Below are 23152 nucleotides of genomic sequence, written 5' to 3'. Positions count from 1 at the left end.
CCTGTGCGCGATCCACGCCAAGCGTGTCAGCATCATGCCGAAGGACATCCAACTGACTCGTCGTCACCGTGGAGAACGCGCTTAAATTGAATTGCAGCACAATTTCTAACAAAACGACCCTTTTTAGGGTCACAACAATGAATTCGACGTAAAAGTGTTACAATCAGAGATATTTCATCTATTACTATTAAATGATTTATTAATTTATTTATTTATTTATTTATTTATCAATTATAATTTTGGTTGAATATATCCCCGAACTTGATTTCATCTTATAAACTCGTACCAATTAGTCCATTCGATTGAAATAATTAAATTTCTGTTCGATGTCAGGGATTTACCTAGGAAATTGCCTACATTTAGGCGTTTACATTGCAATTCTTGAAATTAACTATTCACTATTTCTTTAAATATTGCAATATTAGAAATTTAGCAAGCATATTCGGATTCAGGGAGCTCATATTCATGAGTCGTTTCAAAAAATAACAATAATCGCATTGACAAGTAATCAATTTCATCTCAAAATTTCCCCGATTGTTTATCTAAGGGATGATTTTTAGCACTAAAACACATTTGTCAGAAAATTTTGGCACATTAGCCAAAGAGGCTGACCGTTGTACTTGTTTTCCTGCATTCAGTTGTTTGGTATTTTCAACATTATTGAAAACAGACAATAAAACCGTGAAAAATGATCAATTTCACCCAAAATTACGGTAAAACTTCAAAACTTCAAAACCTTATAACAGCAAGAAAAATGCGCTTTTCTATGGAATACAAGACATGCCTCGATATTTACCCATTTATCAATAGTTTTGTCATGAAAATCAATAATTTTCATTATTGGAGTCGATTCGTAGAAAGATTTCCAATCGATTGGTGCAAGAATCTCGAAAATCTATCCGGGCGTTAGTATGTTATTAACAGTCAAAATCTAGCCACTTTTCGTGACGCGAGCGATTTTCATTTTTCAAAATTGTACTCCAGTATGTTGCCGTTAGACGTTATCCAACGTCAAAATTTAAAAAAAATGGTATGAGCCTTAACGCTTAAGCCTATTCCCCCCTCCCCCTAGAGCGTAACGTAATTTGTGGATGCCGCCCTAGTGGAAGAAATCTTAATTAAAAAACCTGTCATCAGACTACCCTTGAGTATGTATACCATCCTTCCATTTTGTCTAAAAAATAACTGTATTCATATAAGTAACCGATTTTAATATAGATTACTGGGCGTTAATGGGTTTAAAATAAATCCCAAACATGTTCACTAGACATCTACAAGCAAATTTATGTCGAAAAAAACACATTATCGCTGTGGTGTCCTCGCCGCACTCTTACGTCATCACATGTCGAATAAGTAAGAATCGATTCGACGTAATCCCTCTTTTTTTCAAAATCCTGCACCTCTAACCTCACTTACAATGTGCACAATACGTGCTAACTTCGAGACCACACGAAAAGTTTCAATATCCGATTTAATATTTTTGTTTTTTTTTTGTACATTTTTTAAACTAAACAAAATTAAAACACGTTTGCCAGCTTCTTTTTATTATTTATACATTTATTTATTCACTGTAAAATTTGTATATATGTTTGCTTGAATGTCTTATTTTTTGTAGGGATCAAGCGATAAGATAGATTATCTCCCTATCAAATGTTACGAAGTTTGTGTACAATGCTTTACAGAAGGGTAATTTAACCGTCTGACTTATTTCCAACTGGCGAGAACATATTTTTCTAAATTATCAGAATCGACCCTACCCTTTCCGCATAGCAATATCTACGCAATTTGCGATTTGTGATGCCTTCCAAAAAATAGTACCGTAAACTGGGGGGAAGTTGATCACTTTTGAGCGATTCTGTGCTATAATTCCAAGCAGGATGCATGTATTATCATCCAAATATTTTTAAAACCTGTACTGGTTGAATGTTTAACGAATTATATAAACAAAATTCTGGCGAATTATTATCATAATTACAAAAACATTTTTTGGAAATCAAAAAGTGGTGTTTTTGATTCTGGGGTGAAGTTGATCAATTACTGCGATAGGTTTCCTAAAATAAAGAAGTATGCTATTCACTAAATTTGGGGTCTCTGAATCTGAATCAAGACTCAAAAATCTTACAACTTATTGATAAATCGATTATTTTTTAATTAAAAGTTGTGAATTACAGATTACACAACATTAAACGCCTAAAGGTAGGCAATTTTCTTTGAAATTAGCAACGCTTTTACAAAAAGGTATTTTTTTTCCTTAAAAAAAGAATTTGTATCCTCAATAAAAATTCAAAACTGGATACACAGAACATATCTGGATGTATGAAACAGTTTATTAAAATTGTAGCTTTGTATAGCAGTGGAAATAGTCGATTGTTTGGAGAAGAACCCTTCAACAGTTCATTGAACATTTCTTAAAAAATCTGTTTTTCCATTAAATAATTACCTTGAATGCCAAACCGAATTTATGAGTATCAAAAGAAGCTATCAGGTAATGCCACAACTTAGAAATTGTGATAATTGAAATCGGGTCGTAGCTATTATAACAGTCTATACATGTGAATACGGGAATGACCAACTTCTCCCCGCTGATCAACTACACCCCGAATTACGGTAACTATTTTTTGAAAGGCATCACAAATCGCAAATTATTTAGAAAAATATGTTCTCGCCAGTTGGAAATAAGTCAGACGGTTAATTTGATTGATGTACCTTGTGTCCTTAACAAATATTAACATTGTCGCTCTACATCCATCAAAGAAAGTGAATCCAAGTACCTTCAGATGTCTGCGCTATGATGGATTCCAGTTGCAAAGAAAGTTATAAGATGAAAGTGGCTGCCAAGTGGAATCTTTTCAATGCAGATCAAACGTTTATTCCGTTCATTTCGATCGATTCTGTAGGTGTTCAGCTGGACGTGCAATCTTGTGTCCAGTGATTCATTAGCTATGAGGACATTTGACATTTGAACAAATCGTTGTGTAAATTCTTGATTTATCAATCATGAACTTAAACTTCTAGCATCATTGTATTGTAGATTTTCCCGTCAAAGTTGCTGATCCACATGTATTGTATAATATTGGTCCCATGCCGCCTTGAGGAACACCAGCTCTTACAAGAAATCTTTCAGACCAAGGGTTTTGATAATTAACCAGAACAGTTCTCACTTCTTCCAAACCAGTCCCCCAATAATTGTCTAAAATAGTCTCTTGCTTGTGAATACTTTAAAAATCTTAAGTAGCTTGATTTTTAATTCGACTTTTGAGTCCTGAATTAAAATTTTGCGTGCTTTCAAAATAAACAGAAAGCTTTTGAGCTTTTTTGCAATTAGTTAATAATATTATGTTGTCCTCTTTCAATTTTTAATTTTTAATCATTTTCAAAATCTTAGAGAATTTTCGAAAAGGCTTTGAGTCAGATTACAGATGAGATATCTTATTTTCAATATCATAAGACATATTATAGAACTATCCTTTACAATTTCTTCCCGTAGCTTTTCTCGAAAGTCCACCCTCACCTGATCAAACAGACGCACACTGGGGCAGAATCGAAAAAACGCGGAAACAACCTGTAGTTCTTCGAAATGAAGAGATAGACGTTTGATGTCTTCTGCGAAAATGATCCTTTCAATGAGGCCGATGTTTTGAGATGAAGTCTTATTCTTTAATGTTATTCGCATAAATGACTCATATGCCATTTCGGTCAAACGGCAGTTTAGGTATATGGTTTCTTCGGCAAAGTTGATCGTTATTTTATACTGAACATAATTGCTGAAGACGTCAAATTTCCAAGGCCTACTATTTTTAAAATATAGGCATTTATCATAAAAATGTACCAAAAACCGATTTTTTTTAGTTTTGCCTGTAATTTTTCAATTAAAATACCATATCATCACCTACGATTATCTCAATAATTATCATAAAGCAGGTCTGGTGAAAATTTGACGACAAAAATAATTTTTTGTTTGATAGTTTCAGTAAAATTTTCAAAAAATAGGAATATTGCGTATAGGCCATTCTTGCGATCGGGCAAGTTCGGGCAGGTGTTTTCATTGCCATCAACTTACGAAAGCCCAGAGCATTTATTTCTTATTTTTTCAAGGATATGATATTTAATATATTTTTTCTATGCGGTCTGGAAGTATGCTAAGTTTATATAAATGTAGAAAATTATTTTATATGACAATGTAAAAGTTTTCCAATAAAAACACAAGATCAGCATAATAATGAGCATTCTTGCGGTTCACTGGTAGCTAAATGCACTTATCTATTTACTTTTTACATTGCTTGTATATTTGATATTGCTTGTATATTTGATATTCGCAAAAAGGTCCTAAGCGCCAGACTCATTATAGCACACCATTTCGGTCGAATTGAAATTTATATATATATCATTTCTTCGACAAAGTCAATCGTTATATTTAGCTGAAGATGTCAAATTTCCAAAACCTACTATTTTTATTGATAAATTGTGCTAAAAACTGTTATATTCAAAAGTTTTGTACTTTTTTTCAGTTTGAATACCATTTAATGCCTCTGATTATGTCATTCATTGGCATAAGGTAGAGCTGGTAAGAATTTGATGGTAAAACAAAAATGGCCTATAGGCAGTATTCCTGTTATTTATTTATTATTATTATTTTTTTTTTACATTTTTTTGTTTCTACCATCAAATTCTTACCAGCTCTGCATTATGCCAATGAATGACATAATCAGAGGCGATCAATGATGTTTTAACTAAAGAAACACAAAACTTATAACAGTTTTTAGCACAATTTATCAAAAGCTTGTCAGTTTAAAAAAAAAATATTGGCTTTGAAAATTTGACATCTACAGCAATTGTTTGTAGCTTAAGGCGTTTTTTCGAATATACAAGCAAATATACAAGCAATGTAAAAAGCAAATAGATAAGTACATTGAGCTACCAGTACACTGCAGGAATGCCCATAATTATGTTGAACTTTTGTTTTTATTGGAAAACTGTTACATTGTCAAGTAAAATAATTTGTAACCTCTTTATAAATTTAGCATACTTCCAAAATTAGTCACGAATATTCTGACCTTTCGTAAGTGGATGGCGATGAAAACACCTGCCCGAACTTGCCCGATCGCAAGAATGGCCTATACGCAATATCCCTATTTTTTGAAAATTTTACTAAAACTATCAAACAAAAAATTATTTTTGTCATCAAATTTTCACCAGACCTTCTTTATATTAATTATTGAGATAATCGTAGGTGATATATTAGACTGGCTCTTAAACAAAAAAGTTGTAAAACTCAACGGGGCACCCCCTAGATATGAGCCTTAGAGTAAGAAAAACGCTTTCTCAAAATTTCAACTCAATTGGTTGCTCCGCCAGGTGGCGCATTCGCTTTGAAGTTTGTATGGGATATTCGTCTCAAATATATTGAAAATTAATCCTATGTCACTGTTTCGTTCCGTATACTAATTGTTCGCGTTCAAATAAGCCCAGAATAACAAATACACTAGTTGATACCCTAATGAACATAATTGCAGAAGGTTGTATCTGGATTTAGTCTCACTTTCATTACTCTTTCAGTTGTTGAAAGTTAAGCTTAGATCAGCACTCCCGTACAGTCACTTACATGCATGCGACATGTGCCTCAGCTCGCCCAGCGTCATAGGTGGCTATGATGCGCTTAGTGGCTACCTCCAAGCTATGTTGAAGAAATACAAGCAGTATTCAGATGGTTAAAACACCAACTTTATTAATTTTGATCATGGTACAATCTTCTACAATATTCTTCGCTATTACATCAAGTAGTGTTTTTGACATTCTGGGTCCAATTGAACGCGATCATCAAATTTTCCTGAACCAAACAGTAGATGATGTGCTGTTTCTCATATGTTTGAGCTGAAAATCTTATATTAACTTCAATTCAAATGCGCCAGCTCATAGAACGACAAAATGAGCTGAATTTTTCAGAAAGGCTTCCTCTAACCCTAAGAAATAATCCTGGGGGGTCACTATGGCTTATCAGGTGGCCAATAATCAAAAAAGTGATGTGCCCATATTTCAATTCTTGTTCGCCATTTCATTGTAAACATGTCTGCTAAGAAATCCTCAAAATATTAGGGCATGATTTGCATTGCACACTCAGATATGAGGTGCCAAAGTTGAGCCTATGGAGAAAAACTTGTTTTTATTAACAAAAACTATGGTTTACTCAAATGAATATAACTTTTTTTCTTTAATACTTACGTAAAATGTGTTTACACCATTTGAAAGCTTACAAATAAAGCTTCCTAGAAACAATAAAAAAAATAAAAAAAGCTTCAAAACAGCGGCTTTTATGATGTTTTTTTATAAAGCGGTTAAAAAAATCGAATAAGCTTATAGTTAACACATCGAGTACTTTTTTGTCCCAAGTTGTCCCAGGCTTAAATTCAGTTCCAAGGGTACTTTGAGATGTAAACTAAAGGATCGTGAAGAATTTAGCTGCATAAATTTGCACTTTTTTAATTTAAGGCTTTTTGAATTTTTCCAATATTTTTAACCATTTTCTATTGAAAACAGCTAAAAACATATTCAGAAAATAACTGAATTTCGCTAAATCATTCAAATCATCATTTCTATGTAATTCGCATAAATGGCTTATATGCATTATAAGTAACAAAGTTTAATATTTCGCTATAGGCCCTATTCAAAAGTTGGTCTCGAAAACTTGTTTTTGAAAATAAAACATCAAATTTGTATCATAAAACTCATAAATACGACATGAGATGGAAAAAATATTTTTGGCCGCCAGTCTGTATGGAAACCGCCCATAGTGGGGGTGCCCCGTGGAATCATACAACATTATTTTTCTCCCATACTGAGCTGGGCCAGTCTAGTGATATATGGTGTTTTAATTGAAAAATTACAGGCAAAACTCAAAAAATTCGGTTTTTGGTACATTTTTATGAAAAATGCCTATATTTCAAAAATAGTAGGCCTTGGAAATTTGACGTCTTCAGCAATTATTTTCAGTATAAAATAACAATCAACTTTGCCGAAGAAACCATACACCTAAACTGCCGTTTGACCGAAATGGCATATGAGTGATTTATGCGAATAACATTAAAAAATAAGAATTCATCTCAAAACATTGGCCTCATTAAAAGGATCATTTTTGCAGAAGACATCAAACGTCTATCTCTTCATTCCGAAGAACTACAGGTTGTTTCCGCGTTTCCGCGATTCTGCCCCAGTGTGAGACGTGATCCGTCTATTTGTTCTGAATTTCAATTACCAGGTAACCAAAATGCCAACCAATCTCCTACGATTGATCAACAGGACCCAGTATGGCACCCAGTGGCACCCACTTAATATAGCCTTGTTGACTGGATGGGTCCAAGTTCGATTCACATGGGTGGATCGGTTAATTAATTACCGTAAGAGTGTCGTCTAACGGCTGTTTGTCGCATTTCGCCATTTATGTGGGTGGACGTGGGCCAAATCAGCGTGAATGGGGAAATTCAACGAAAGACTGATGGATTGGTTGGGCCCATTACCAATGTTGGGTGTTCGTGAAGGAAAATCTTTGAGTGGACTGATTAGGATGGGATTGTTAATTTGTTAACGGTTGGCCACTATCACCTGGCGTTGAAGGAACATTTGTATAGCTTGATTCGGTATTGTACATCGTGAATCGAATCACTGTATCTTTTGATCGCAATAATTCAGCAATATGAAATTGTTTGACAATAAGGCATTTCTTGTGGAATGGCTCCAGTAATCCTCGGAAAGTTCTCATAGAAGTCTTCAAAAAAAGCAGGGGTTTTTCTAAGTATGTTTCATTGATCCAGAGATTCCACATGAGAGTCATTATAAGCAGTGGCGATTCCCTAACCTCAAATCTACCTGTTCCACGAATAGAAATTCTTGAATTTCAGCAACAAATTTGCATCTATTGAGAAGAGGTTTGTTAAAAAGGACGATTCCAATAATTTACTGTATGTTTTATAATCTCAATTTATCGAATTAATCATTTTTAGTTTCGTAGAACAGGTAAAAGTGAGGTTACGAGTCGCCTCTGATTATAAGATTGTTGCAAAAATTTCTTCAAGGATTTAATCCAGAAACTCCTCCTGGGATTCCACCAGCTATTTTTCTAGAGAATCTTGTTACGATTCCTCCAAGAATTCTCTCGGGATTTCTCCTGAAATTTTTCCGGGGTTTGTTTCTCCAGAAACTATTCAAGTGCTTCCTCTTTTTTTTGTTCAAGGATTGCTTCATGAATTTCTACAGGTACTCCTAGAGTAATTACTGTAGGATTTTCTTTTTTTTTTGTGAATTTGCTCCAAGCATTGTTTCAGGAGTTTATTCAGCGCTTTCAGTAGGTATTCGTTCTGGATTTATTTTTGGAATCTCTCCAGGAGCTTTCCAAAGATTGCTTCGGAAATTATTTCAAATAACCCTTAAGCAATTTTTTTGAATAGTTTTCAAAGGAACCCTCATGCAATTTTTACATTAATTATTCTGAAAAATTTTCAAAAAAATAGCTATGTATTCTTCCAGGAACTATTATTTCAATACGACGCTTTTGCTCCGATTTAATATCTCTAGGAATGTCGTTACTCCGTCAAAAGCAAAATCTGATACACAGTTTTTTCCTTATTTTTTCGCAGGGTGAACCTCTCAAACACCTAAAAGTACTCTTCATCGACAAGGACACAATTGCCATGAATAGCTACGTGCACTATCAACTGTTGAATGATACCTACAATCTGTTTGAACCCAGGTGCATAACCTACGAAATCGATCACGACGGAAGTCGTCAGACGGTATTCGGTTGCTGTAAGAGCTTATCTTAATGCATTGTCTGAGGTATATTTCTAAATTATTCTGTTTTCTACGCATTTTCAGCGTTGATTGCGCGAAAAACTGGAATACTCCCGGAAGGACGCCACTGCGTGGTCTTAAAAATCGTGGACGATACAATCTCAAATGTAGATTCCAATCTATTCAACAATTCGACGATCTGTATCGATCCGAACCACAATCACATTCGGCTGCCGCGACCGGAACCGCTCATCAGTGGTGACCAAACTGGTTCGGGGGACAGTAAGCCAGCAACACGCCACAACGGTGGCGGCAAGAAACGATCAGGAAATAAGGCGGCGTTGGCCAATTTCACCTACCCGAGTAAGGTAGAGTTGTATACCAGTGCTACACAGTTTGCCCGCATAGCGCAACCGAGCAACATGCTTGACCAAATTGCAGACAGTAAAACGGATTTAAAGTAAGTATTGTGCTTAGTAAATGCCTCGTTTAACCGGGTGTGGGTTTTTTGGCATGATAGACATCTGGCATAACGGCCATTCAGCATAAATAGAATAAAGGTACCGCGAGTCAAGTAGGTAGATGTGGTAAGCAGGACTGGTAGTAGGTCTACCCATCTTTGAAAAGGTGCCTGTTCTTGATAAAACATGGTTATGCTAAATGACCGTTATGTCAAATGATCCAGATCCCTCTCTAATCGTTTGCTAAACCATTACAGCTATCGCATCGTCCACAATCCGCTAGATGCTTTCAACATCACCGCATCCGCGGGAATTATCTACCTCAACAACCCCGCCAACATCCAGCAACAACTTCCGAACGTGACGCTCAAGCTGGTGGTGGCCTGGCTGAACCACAATGCTACGATCTCGATTTCCATCAAACGTTCCGTTGGAATCTCGTGTAATGTTTCGTCCGAAGATTTTTGCTCCGGTCATCCGAATCAGACAAGTTGCATCAACAGTTGTGGAGTCGGTAGCCGGGAGGGTACTTGCAAGTTCAGAATTTCGGATCCTGCGAGCGCGTTCAGTATGTTTGGCAAGCCAGAGGAGTCCACCTTCGATGAGAATTATCCAACATGTACACCGGACTTGGACAACTGTCCGGACAACGTATGCGATCCGCTGGAGGACATGGGTCATAAGAACAAGATTCAAATTTGTCCGCAGGATTGCGTTTATCCCGACCAAATTATTGGTGTCTTCGAGCGATTACATACCATGGCCCGAGGTATTCACATGTCAGGAGCAGGAACTTGCACATGCCGACTAACTGGCCAGTGCGATTGCTTCAGTCGGCTTGGTATTAAAAAAGAGCATCGGAAAAATAACACCAAAACTAAGATGGCGAAAACGAGCACCACAACGGAACCGGTTGTCCTTTTCAATGGGACCGTCGGGGCGTCTTCACCAGCTGCAGTACGAGATGGTGGTAACTATTACCAAAATGGACTAATCAACGGACCGAATGCGCCGATGTTCTTGTTGGCCATTGTAGTCATCCCGATGATCGTTGCTGTGCTTTTGGTGTCCTATTGTTTCTCCCGGAAGACGGGCCTCAAGAAGAAACTTGCCGATGGGAACAACATTCCGATGCACATGGTCAGCAACGAAACGGAGGTGTTCAACGTAGACTTGCCCCTCAATTCCCGGATAAATGATATAAATTTCAAAATCGATGTAAGTATGGGGTATAATAGGGTCTTAGTAATTTACGATCATATTTTAGTAGTGGATCATGAGTACGTAAAAACAATTTTACGTAAATGGAATTCTTGTCCTCGAAATTTGATTTATGGAAAATTTCGTAGATTGGCATCAAATATACATTAAGGTGAAGGTTCATTGGACACGTAAACATAATGTTGCCACCCACTCGAGCCACCCGCTAAAGCACCCTCTCGAGCAACCCAACAAGGCGGTGCACAATGTTATGTGCGTCTGCCAAAAATAAATCATCATGTTTCATGTATACCTCCACCAACAAAATTATGTAGGTAGTGTTACTTGCACACGTTTCATACAAAGCTATTATAGTCGACATGAATTCATCAACAACTTCATAAAAACTCAAAATCACAATTTATTTCATTTGGTAGTGAAAACATGTTTTTTGACCAAAATTATAAGCATTTTTCACACCATGCGTGTGTTGTTTACTATTTTTGGCAGTTTTCTCTTCTCTTCTCTCGCTTCTCACGGACGGAGAAAGTTGCCATCAGTATGCATTTGAATTCTACAGTCAATTGTACTGTATAATATCTTATATTCATTTTTGCTGTTAAATTGCGTCGTACATTGTTTTTCTCACGCTTAAAAATGTTTTGCAACACTTGTGACACTGTACACCTTTTGAGTATTATGAAATTGTAAAATACGTGGTTGTAGCAAGTGTATGAATATCCAAACCATTCTAATTGCAAACATAAAAACTGGCATCACTTCCAATCAGTGAGAGCGGCGCATCCGAATCATAAACAATGTTGGCTCAGTGAATACTCCACTGCACTGTGACGTCACGCATCAATTTTGACAGGTACTGGTCCTGTTGTTTACAGTTTGGACTTAGTACTTTTTTCGAATCATTCTTAATTTCGTGAAAGTTTGCTGCGAGGAGAGGTCAAATCCACTGGAGATACCCACGGATCGTATTATTCTATCTTCCTACCGTGGAAAATACGATCCGTGGGTATCTGCAGTGGATTTGACCTCTCCTCGCAGCAAACTTTCACGAAATTAAGAATGATTCGAAAAAAGTACTAAGTCCAAACTGTAAACAACAGGACCAGTACCTGTCAAAATTGATGCGTGACGTCACAGTGCAGTGGAGTATTCGCGTTCCGGTGCTGTTTTCGAGCACAAATAATAGAGATACAAAACTATAGAGGACGAATGTCGCTGCTGTTCCCTTTGTTCTCGCTCAGGAACACGTCGGGTACATAAGTGTCAAACTGCATACTTTTTCGCGTTGACATTTATAGCCCCGCCTATCTTTGCCAGCAAAAGATGTTCCGGCAGCGACGCCAGCGACATTCTTCCTCTATAGTTTATTACCTTTATTGCACAAATTAATCAATATAAGTGATTTATTGCTCCCAGGAGCATCGTGCGTGAATAATCAAAGTGTTTCAAGTATCGCATTAGATTTTTGAATTGCTACGGTGAGTAGAAATACGATTAAAAGTGAGTTTTAGAACGAGCACCGAAAAGCCAGCAAACAATAGAGCGCTGCATATGACGAGCCTAACCTCACTTATTTGACAGCTGCTGGTCCTGTTGTTTACGTTTCGGACTTAGTCGTTTTTTCCATCATTTTTTCATCTTCGCATTTCTATCACCAGCATGCTGATGGTGACGATTTTTCACGGTAGGAAGATAGAATAATACGATCCGTGGGTATCTGCAGTGGATTTGACCTCTCCTCGCAGCAAACTTTCACGAAATTAAGAATGATTCGAAAAAAGTACTAAGTCCAAACTGTAAACAACAGGACCAGTATCTGTCAAAATTGATGCGTGACGTCACAGTGCAGTGGAGTATAGAGCTTAGTGACATTTGAACACACGTAGACTAGCATACGCTCGTCATACACAGTTTGTTTATGTTTTCCTCAAAGAAACTTGCACACGCTTTCCAGACTCATCAAAATGCATATGGAAATATTACCCAATTTGAAAAAGTTATACACGGATTCTGGGTGTTTTTCGATACAGAGTGCATATTGTTTTCCTCTAAGGTTCACAACTACATCTACACTAGGGCACCCATACCATTGGGCGTGAAAACCACTATATCTCGGTGCGTGAAGAAGAAGTGATTCGGAAGTGCGTGGTATTTTACAACACAAATCACAGCAATAACTATGTATTTGCATTCAAAAACTGGTGATTTGTGAAAAACATATTATGGAATGCTTTCAGTTAAGAAACCACCGCTCTACAATAAGATTAGTAACTTCAAATAATCATTTTTTGTTATCGCTCTCAAAAACACTGAGAGAAGTGTGGGAGGAGGGAGCGGAAAGCGAAGGGGGAAGTAAGGTGCCATATTAGAGGCCATTTTGGTACTCATGGGGATATGTCCTTAAGTACTGCGTATAAATGACGTAGCATATTAGGGAGAGGGGGAATCAACGATGTTGTAACGAATCATGTATTTGATATATAAAAATAGGCTACGATGAGGAAGGGGGAGTCAAAAATCAGTCAAAAATGCTACTTCATTTGTGGACGTTCCCTTTAATGAGACATTTGTCAGCGATACGTCAATGCAAATGTTCAAACTCTGCTGAAAACTTCAGATCTACAAACGTGATCAGGAATCTCTTGGACAGTTTATGAACAACATACAGATATATCGCCCGCAGTTGCTACTCCGTTATTACTAGAACAGCTTACACAGGGAACCAACAGACGCTACTCAGAGGATCAGTAACACCTTCATTGTGTAAGTATATACTGATGCTCTCATCATTAAAACAAACAATAACGGCGCCGGCTGCCTCCGATTGCAGGGGATGGGAGCAAAATGTTGACGTGTTACTTTACATGGAAGCCGAGGAGTCCAAACAAAAAACTGGATATGGATTTGGGGTCGAACACAAATAATGTCACGCTCCAAGGGGGGGTTGTGTTCACAGGGGATCAGGCATAGCGTGACAACCATTACAAATTTTTTAGAGGCTTCATACAAAAAGCGTGACAAGGAGGGGAGGGGTTCGAAAAATTCGAAATTTAGCGTGACATAATTTGTGTACCATCCCTATTTTAAATGAATACGTGAGAAAAAAAAAAGATGAGCGATTGGTAACCGCAAAACGCGAACCGGACATAATTAGAGCATGCAATAGAATCAACTCTCGCATAACTTGTGATCTCGCCCTAAAAGCCATTGGTAACCAAGTGTGTAGCTCCTTTGTTCTAAGGAAATGAATGGCTCAGGATGGAAACTATCACCACTGGGAAATAGAGGAGGATCTTCTCTCCATCGTAGCATTATTAAATAAATCGCTACCAATGGCTTTTAGGGCGAAATCACAGGTTATGCGAAAACTAATCAAACCCTACACAATCTCAATTTTTAAAGTAAGATTTTTAAAATCTTTTTTTTTTCAACCAATTTGATCACTTTTTTCTTTTTCTGTTTGTGATGCAACATTCTAAAGCCTTCAGAGAAACCTTAGGATACTATTTCACACAAGTTCTTTTCGAAATTTCTTCTCAGATTATTTGCAGAAAATCTTCAAGAATTATTCTAGTGATTTCTCAAGAGATGTTTTATTTTAATATTTCCAGAGACGTTCAGGGACCCATCCACAAATTTTCGCAGGTGTTCGTCCAAAAAATATTCCATCGATTTTTCAAGGGATTCTTTGTGGAAATTATCTAGAATTTGCTCTAGAAAATCTGGAGAAGCAATCCATTTATCTCCAGTAAATTCCACAGGAAATCCAGAGTCTATGAATGGAGAGTTGCGCGAAGAGTGAAACCTCCAATTCTTCCTATCGAACTGTCAAACCGTCTACCTATCGAGCAGACCAGCAAAACAGATAGGGGGCGATCCATTAATTACATAAGGGTTTATGGGGGGAGGGGGGGTTTGAGATTTCTTACGCGGCATACAATTTATTTTTAATTTTCATACAAAAAATCTTATCATGGGGGGAGGGGGGGTCGAAAAATCCCGAAAATTGCCTTACGTAATAAATGGACCGCCCCTAGGGGCTATTTTCGAATTAACTGCATTATATTTTGCATGTAGTTTGATAAAATCTCGTTCACCAAATATATTTTTTATTTGTTCCGATAATTTTAGTTGTCTTAAAGCTATTCGTTCAGTAAACTTTCATTCTAAAACTCATCATCTTATTCTAATGATAAAGCAATTATTACTTGAATTAAATTTATTATTAAATTTGTATGGGTTCCAGCTCATTCTCAAATTTACGGTAATGAACAAGCTGATTCTTTAGCTAAATTAGGTGTTCGTTGTGGAAGTACATATAATCGCATTATTTCAGGATCTGAATATTTTCCAAAACTAAAAAAAATCTTCTTTGTATAATTGGCAAGTGTCTTGGGACACTAGTGATAAAGGGCGTTGGTGTCATTCTATTCATCCAAAAGTTAATCTAAATCCATAGTTTAAAAATTTATCAGTTAGTAGAAATTTTATTTGCTGTATTTCAAGATGGATTTCAAACCATTATAATTGTAATATTCATTTATATCGCATTAACATAAAAGATTCCAATTTATGTGACTGTGGTGAATCCTATGAAGACATAAATCATATAATTTTTCATTGTACTCGATACATCTTACCAAGAAATACATTTTTAAAACAAATTCAAAATACAGGTTATCCCATTCCAATATCTGTTCAATATTTTAGGAAATATGTTTCTGTCAATTTTGAAACTTCTATTTCAGTTTTTAAATGAAATCTCATATTATGTGTGATATTTTCTTTTTCTTCGTATGTTTCTTTTCAGATGTGAAGAATTTTTTACTGTTTGTGGTATCTCAATAATCCTGGACGTTTCCCATTTTCAAGAAACTGGCTCTGCTATGGATCATTACCGTTTGAGCCTTTTATTATTAAGATTGTTGATTTTATAATGTATTCAGAAAAGATAAAGAGGTTTTGTGCCTTTTGAGGAAGATTTTAATTAAAAATCACTCAAAGGGGCTTTTCCCTCTTTCAAAATTTGAAGTTAAAAAATAATATAAATAAATAAATAAATAAGAACAACCATTCAAAGAAGTCTCTTCGCGCAACTCCCTGTATATAGACTATATATCAACCTTGAGATCTTTCCAGAGACTATCCCTAAATTTCCTTTAGATAATTTTACACTATTTATTCCACTTGTTACTCTAAGAGACATTCCACAAGAATTTGTTACTCTAAGAGACATTCCACAAGAATTTGTTTCAGAGTTTTGGAATGGATTTATTTAGGGATTTTCAGCAAACTCTTGACTCTTGAGCTCCAAGAGTTTCTACACCGATTGTTTCATATATTCTTCTTCTTGACCTTTTTTCTCAAGAATTCCTTTCAGAGTTAACATTCAACTCTCCCAGGTATTAAAACTGCGCCGCGATTCATTTAATTGTGTTTGATCCTTAGACCTTGACGCTTACTACTGCGAGGGCGGGTGATGAGAGCAGGATCAAACATGTCGCGCGTCGTTCGCTTAGCACGATGAAATAGTGTCGTGGATCGCGTTAGTAGTATTTGATCTTGTCGCTTGCTCCTGTGGGGCGTGCGACGAACACTTGTTTAACGTACAATGCGTTTATCGAGTAATGTCGCGAATCCGATTAGGCACATTCATTTCAAATTCTATATTTAACGTTTACCAAACCAATTCTTTACCCAACCCTTCCCATATCCAAACTCCCAGTGTCTACTTGTGGAAGTGCAGAGGAGTCCTCGGCTTCCATAAAAATTTCCCTCCCATCCTCAAATTGACCTGCATTAGAACGAAGCCGGCGCCGTTATTGTTTGTTATAATAATGAGAGCACTTACACATTGATGATGCTACTGATCCCGATCAATCATATTATTTCAATTAATTTCAGTCAACCACATATTGAAATTATTCCAACCATATCTATAGATGGTTCAACCATTTTGTATCAACTAAAGATATGAATTAATTAATATCAATATTTCATCAAAAAGGCGACAATTTTCTTAATCTTAAGTTGTAAATAAATATGGGATCAGAATACAAACCACTACATTGGGAGTGCGAACCAATTAACTTACATCTACTTTAAATACGCTTGCAGTTGCAGTACAGCTCATTAAGTTTCAAGGTAATGATGTGCCGATTCAACAATATTATAATTTAATTATTAATGCGATGGTAAACAAAAACAAAAGCAACAGTTTTTGAGCAAAACATACTGTGAGCTTAGAAGTACAGATAATATGCTTGTAACGATTGTATCCAGGTTGTTAACGCAACTCTTGTAAATGTTATGTCAATCTTTCAAAACTTTTCAATAATATTTCTTTTTTTAATTAGTTTTTGTTTAGTTATAATGTTAATAGAAATCACACAATAACCTACCTTGATACCTTGATGGCTACAGCGTAGCGTCACGCCATTGCCGGGCGTATTGTAGAGCTCCATCTTCGTCGGTCTTGGACAAAACTTCTTCAGTTGCCCCGCACGTTTAGGGTCGCCAGATCCTCTTCCACTGCGTATAGCCAGCGCCAAAGCCGCCAACCTCTACCTGGTTCCCTGCTGGATATTATTCAGAGGCACGAAGGCTTCTTCCACTGACCTACGATCGATTCCAATTAGGTCTATATCATCCGCAAAGCCAAGAAGCATGTGCGACCTTGTGATAATAGTCCCATTTCTCTGCACGCCAGATCTCCTTTTAGCACCCTCGAGTGCAATGTTGAACAGTAAATTCGAAAGTACGTCTCCCTGTTTCAACCCGTCTAACGTCACGAACAATGATGACACCTCGTCTGTGATCCGAACATTTGATTTCGAACCATCTAGCGTAGCACGTATCAGCCTAATTTGTTTCGCCGGAAATACATGGTCAGACATTATCTGTCACAGCTCATTTCTTTTCATTGAGTCGTACGCCGCCTTGAAATCAATAAACAGATGGTGAGTCTGCAAGTTATACTCCCGGAATTTATCTAGAATCATTCGCAAGCTAAACATCTGGTCCGTTGACGAACGGCCCTAACGAAAACCAGCTTGGTATTCACCGATGAAGAACTCCTCGAGCGGTCTCAGTCTACAGGATGCGCGACAGAATTTTGTACGCCGAATTCAGCGGGGTAATTTCTCTGTATTTGGCACACTCTAGTCTGTGCCCTTTCTTGTAGATAGGCCATCCAACCAGCCGGTGGGAAATTCTTCGTCCTCCCATACCTTCAGAAGTACTCGGTGGATCGACTGATGAAGCTGCTCTCCGCATATTATTCCGGTTCATGCTTTCTTGAGCTTCAGCTACCACAATTTCTTCGCGCTGCCTTTTATTTCTGCGGTGGATTCGTTTTTCTTCGGCTCTCGCTGCACTGTACCGCTTTCTGTTCTGTCGGGTACCGGTCACAAGCATACGGCTTCTGGCGACATTCTTCATGTCTGTCACTCTCTGGCACTAAGTCGTTTCGTCTTCGTCGTTGACCAGTGCCAATCATTTCCCGCGCCGTTGTTGTCACAGCTTCGTGGATAGGGTACCACAGGCTGTCGACTTCTCCAGCAACGTTGATTCTTCCCAACTGCTCGTCTAGCTGATAGCGGTACACCATCAGTCGACAAGCGTTGTATATTGAAGCGCAGCGTTCCGTTTGTTCTGGAACTCGTGATGCTGGATAATCTAGCTGGAATTTTAGATAATGATCCGAGTCGATATTAATGCCTCGGAAGATCCTGACATCCATGACATCTGAGAAATGTCGCCCATCAACCAGCACGTGGTCTATTTGGGAGCAGGCATCGCCACTCGAGTGTCGCCAGGTGTGTTTGCGGATATTCTTTCGTGCGAAGTAGGTACTGCTGATCCCTCTGCCATCCCTCTAGCAGCAGTGAAGGTTACTAGCCGCAAGCCATTATCATTGGTAACGGAATGGAGGCTCTCCGAGAAGAAGAAATCTTCTTTCCCTATCTGCGCGTTTGAGTCGCCGATGACTATCTTGACATCTTGTTTTGGGCACTCTCCGTAGATCGTATCCAGGCTGTCATAGAACTCTTCATGTCATCGGGCTTATCGTTTGTTGGCGCATATATACTGATCAGGCTGTAGTTGAAGAACTTGTCCTTCATTCTCAACACGCAGATATGGTCGCTTACCGGTTTCCCCTGAATAATTCGCTTCATCTGCTTCCCAATCACTATAAAGCCAACTCCACGTTCTGCTCTGTCGCCACCGCTGTGGTAGATGTGGTACTTGAATGAAGTGTTGACGATGGGGTCCACCGCTCGGAATTCACGTTCTTCGGTTCTCGGCCAGCGTATTACCTGGATAGCTGCCACGTTCACGCCGACATTCCGCAGTTCACGAGCCAGGAGCCCAACACGCGCGGGTTCATTCAAAGTTCTCACGTTCCAAGATCCAACTTTCCAATCGCTGTCCTTTGCCGGGTCTGTTGCACCTAACCAGGGTTGCGCTACCTACATTGTGCTAGAGGGGCTGCCTCCTCGGTGCTGACACGATACAGCATTGTCCGTTTGTTCTTAACATGATGACCACGGTCATTGCCATCAGAACCATCCACCTTTATCAGGGCTTTGGACCTGTAGCTCTGGTTCTCAATAGTTTCAAGTTCTTCATAACTTGCACCTCATCATTTTTTTATGAAAGATTTTTTTCAAATAAATGTTTTTCTTGGCAACACTCATAATTCATATCAAAACACAGTTGGAGTTTTCCAATTTTGGATAGGTAAAAAACTAAAGTTATAAAAATCACTCGTTTTGTCGATAGATACCGTTTTTCCTTATTTCCTACATTATTAACATTAATCATTATGTTGCCCTTTCTTTCTACACGACTGGAGAACACATGTGGTGGAAATTGACACCAACGTAATTTATGTTATTATAAAATTGTACTCTCCAGTTTTCATCCTGGCTACCCCTTTTGCTTAGTAAACATGCACTATAAATATAGATTTATATCAATTCTTCTTGTAATTACTACAATCTGTATTAAAAATATATATTTACTTTTTTTTCGATAACCTTTGATATGCAAAAATTTGCCCTTTTATGAGCTCCTTTTGGCTAATCACTGGCCCATCACCCGAAGGGCCCGGTTGAAATACCCGAGGGGCTCTATCGTGACTCATCGTGACAATAGACCATTTCCGTCAGACCTTACCCCCTATTTTTATATTTTTCTTCGAAAGACGATTATTTTTAATGATTATTGACGCTTTCAGATCTAATTTATATGCACTCCTGATTTTATTGTAAATTTTTGAAAATTCGAGAATTTATCACATTTTGAGTAGTGCGGCACAGTTGTTTCAACCCTGTGGGTAAACAAAGTGGAGATTTTCCCACAACTTTCAAAACCCCTGCGCTGAGTGTTTGTAGATATGACGAAATGTCAATGTCAAATCAAGCACACGAGACGACACGACAAAATGGAGAAATCTGAGGTCCGATGGGCAAGCTTCGTTGTAAATGAAGCCCATCCTTTACTATTGTACTTATAACAAAAACTTTTACCGGAAGACGACTGCTAATAGACCGTTTTAAGCTTAGCAAGTGATGGAATTCTCCTTGGAAGCATTTCTGCAACGCTGCGGAACGTTTTCTACAAGAGGGGCATATTGGCCGGTTTGTTTTGAAACGTCAAGAATTGGACCGTTTGCAGATTTTTCGGGGAGACCTACGAGAGTGGTAAAATGGGGAAGTATGTATTATCCATTGGTCATATGGTTCCGGAACAGCTTGACGACATAAGCAGCAGATATCAAACGGTAGGGTAAACAGGTATAGGCCCCCCTAAGGAAAAACTGCTCTATCGCAGTGGCAAATCCATTACATATACAGTTTTTGGTGTCAAAGTGTTATTTACTTAGTTAATCATGCTTTGCATGCAACTTTCTCTTGCCAGGTAGCTTCTAAAGCGAGTACAAGACGTTATCTGCAAACGGTCCAATTCTTGACGTTTCAAAACAAACCGGCCAATATGCCCCTCTTGTAGAAAACGTTCCGCAGCGTTGCAGAAATGCTTCCAAGGAGAATTCCATCACTTGCTAAGCTTAAAACGGTCTATAAGCAGTCGTCTTCCGGTAAAAGTTTTTGTTATAAGTACAATAGTAAAGGATGGGCTTCATTTACAACGAGGCTTGCCCATCGGACCTCAGATTTCTCCATTTTGTCGTGTCCGTCGTGTCGTTTCGTGTGCTTGATATGACATTGACATTTCGTCATATCTACAAACACTCAGCGCAGGGGTGAGATTGAAAGTTGTGGGAAAATCTCCACTTCGTTTACCCACAGGGTTGAAACAACTGTGCCGCACTACTCAAAATGTGGTGAATTCTCGAATTTTCAAAAATTTACAATAAAATCAGGAGTGCATATAAATTAGATCTGAAAGCGTCAATAATCATTAAAAATAATCGTCTTTCGAAGAAAAATATAAAAATAGGGGGTAAGGTCTGACGGAAATGGTCTATTATAGGTTTTTTTTCTGTTCGGAACATAAACCACTGTGACCCATCTATTGTAGTATATCCCGTGTCCTTTGTTTAGTGCATGTTGTGTTACCTTACCACTATTGAGAAGTGATAAAGTATTCGGTTTTCTTACAGTTGTAATTCCTAACTTGATCGCAGGAAAGGATTCTAATTGAAAGGTTCCGCTATTTATACCCTTTGAAGAATGTGGTGGGTACACTCTCCACAGGCGCGCTCCTTTATCAGTCAAAATCGGATCCGTTGATAAAGCCAAGAAATTACACCGATATTGTCCATGCATCAGAACCCTAGCCCTTACTCCTTCAAACTAGAGGACTAAATAAATAAAAGATTAGAAAACAAATTGTTGTATTCGACTCATTTTTTTCCTTGTCTCAAGATCATTCTCGGCAACTGGGAAAATCGAGTCTTGTCACTTTTAACAAGGTTTAGAAATGTAACAAGGACTAAAAAATGTTCCTTTAATTACTATAATATCCTGTTCTCTTCGTTTGAATCAGTCAGGACTAGGGTGCACTGGTAGATCTTTACCCCATAACGCACCACGAAAAGGTGATCTACCCGCGTTATGGGTCACAATTTTAGGTTATAACCAGTTAACTTCCGAGAAATTGCTGGTTACGCTTGTAGATCAGAAGGCTAATTTAAAATAGTTTATGGACAACCTTGAAGCATAATTAATATCAAAACTAGGTAGAGCACAATTGTAAGAGAGCCGGCATGAGTTTAAACATTGTTTATTACATTTGGAAGATTACTGATTATCCGGTTGTTGAAAATGATGAGCTATTGATGAATAAAGGTAGTCGGGGCGGTTTGGCCAATGGGGTGGAATGAGCACCCCTTGAAAATTGCATAAATTCTTGAAATTTCATCTGAAATAGGCATGTTTTAAGTCAGTGTTCAAAACTTAAAGAAAAATAAATAAACGATGATAAAAAAAACTGCCCGTATTGCTCCGAATGACTCTTTTAAATTTTATCATTTCAGAATGATGGTGTTTGACTGTTAGAATTTTCATAAAAAAATATATATTCTTGGACGGAGTGTTTATAAATACTAATAACTGTAAAAACAACATAATTGAATTTTTAGATTATATGAGATTATTTTGCAATCAAAAATGGGGTGCTCATATCACCCCATCAGTAAAAATCGAATCGATAAATGACAAACTTTGAAAAATCAATCATTCATCCGTGAACTTTATAAGACAAAGGTAATCATGCGGATCTAGTGTAGGTATTCATCAAAAATTGTTGGAAATCATGCAAACATTCGAAAAATTCATAATATTTTCAGCACTTTTACCGACTTTTCTTTCCGTTGCGATACATATAAACAAGTTCAATTTCATGCTGCCTTTATCGAGCAAAAATGCAAAACCCTGAAAACCGGAAAATCGCGTCACCACTGTGCTCGAGTCATTTCGCATTCGGGTTTGAAAAATCGTTAGGAAGAAGAAGATTACAGCTTTGAAGAGCCGTGACATTTTTTGTTTAGAACGGTCATGGTTTGCTTTGGATTTTGATGGTCGTGTAGAAAAATGTGAATGTCTAGGTGGTAAATGTTTGCGACAGTACATTTCCCATCCCTGATCTCAGCTTTTGGTAGAACGATTTACCTGAAATTTGGATGACAAACTACAAATAACCGAGTGATTTTTCGATTTAATTAAAAAACGGTGAGCTGTAAGTGGTGTAACATCCGAAAGTGAACAACTTTGCTGAAGGAAATAACCTACCAAAACTTACCGTTTTTTTAATTAAATCGAAAAATCTTTCGATTACTTACTTTTTGCTTTAACCAACCCTCTGAAACTCCTAGGAAACTGACTGAAATTTAGTGAGCTCAATATACACAAAACTTCAAGTTATTTGTAGTTCGTCGTCCAAATTTCAGCAAATTCGGGCTACCAGAAGCTGAGATACAGATCCCCAAACTTGGGCATTTTGTATGGAAACATAGCACTTGGTTACTAACTTTTGTCACTGACTGTAGGTTTTGGAATAAGATAACTATTAAAAAACAATAAATGAACTATTGATCCACAATACACTGCTGCTTGGGCACGTCAGGAGTTAATCATCAATATTAACCTCCTTTTCCCGAGCAGCCTAGATAGCCGTGTAGTGTCGGTAGCGGTTGTTTCAACTGGCTAAGAATTAACACTACG

At 37.6% G+C, this 23152-nt stretch overlaps 1 protein-coding gene across 1 annotated transcript in view; it reads left to right on the top strand.

The window, feature by feature from the left end:
- LOC5568762 overlaps window positions 1–23152 on the top strand; it is a 77275-nt gene that overhangs the window by 37818 nt on the left and 16305 nt on the right. Inside the window, exons 3-5 of the mRNA XM_021839572.1 lie at window positions 8628–8796; window positions 8866–9241; window positions 9500–10460. Coding sequence (XP_021695264.1) covers window positions 8628–8796; window positions 8866–9241; window positions 9500–10460 — 1506 coding nt within the window. The remainder of the gene's footprint in view (window positions 1–8627; window positions 8797–8865; window positions 9242–9499; window positions 10461–23152) is intronic.

Source organism: Aedes aegypti, chromosome 2, assembly GCF_002204515.2.
Source record: "Aedes aegypti strain LVP_AGWG chromosome 2, AaegL5.0 Primary Assembly, whole genome shotgun sequence".
Taxonomy (NCBI): Eukaryota; Metazoa; Arthropoda; class Insecta; order Diptera; family Culicidae; genus Aedes; species Aedes aegypti.
Note: the sequence above shows the minus strand (reverse complement) of the source record. Positions and strands in the feature narration are given on the sequence as shown.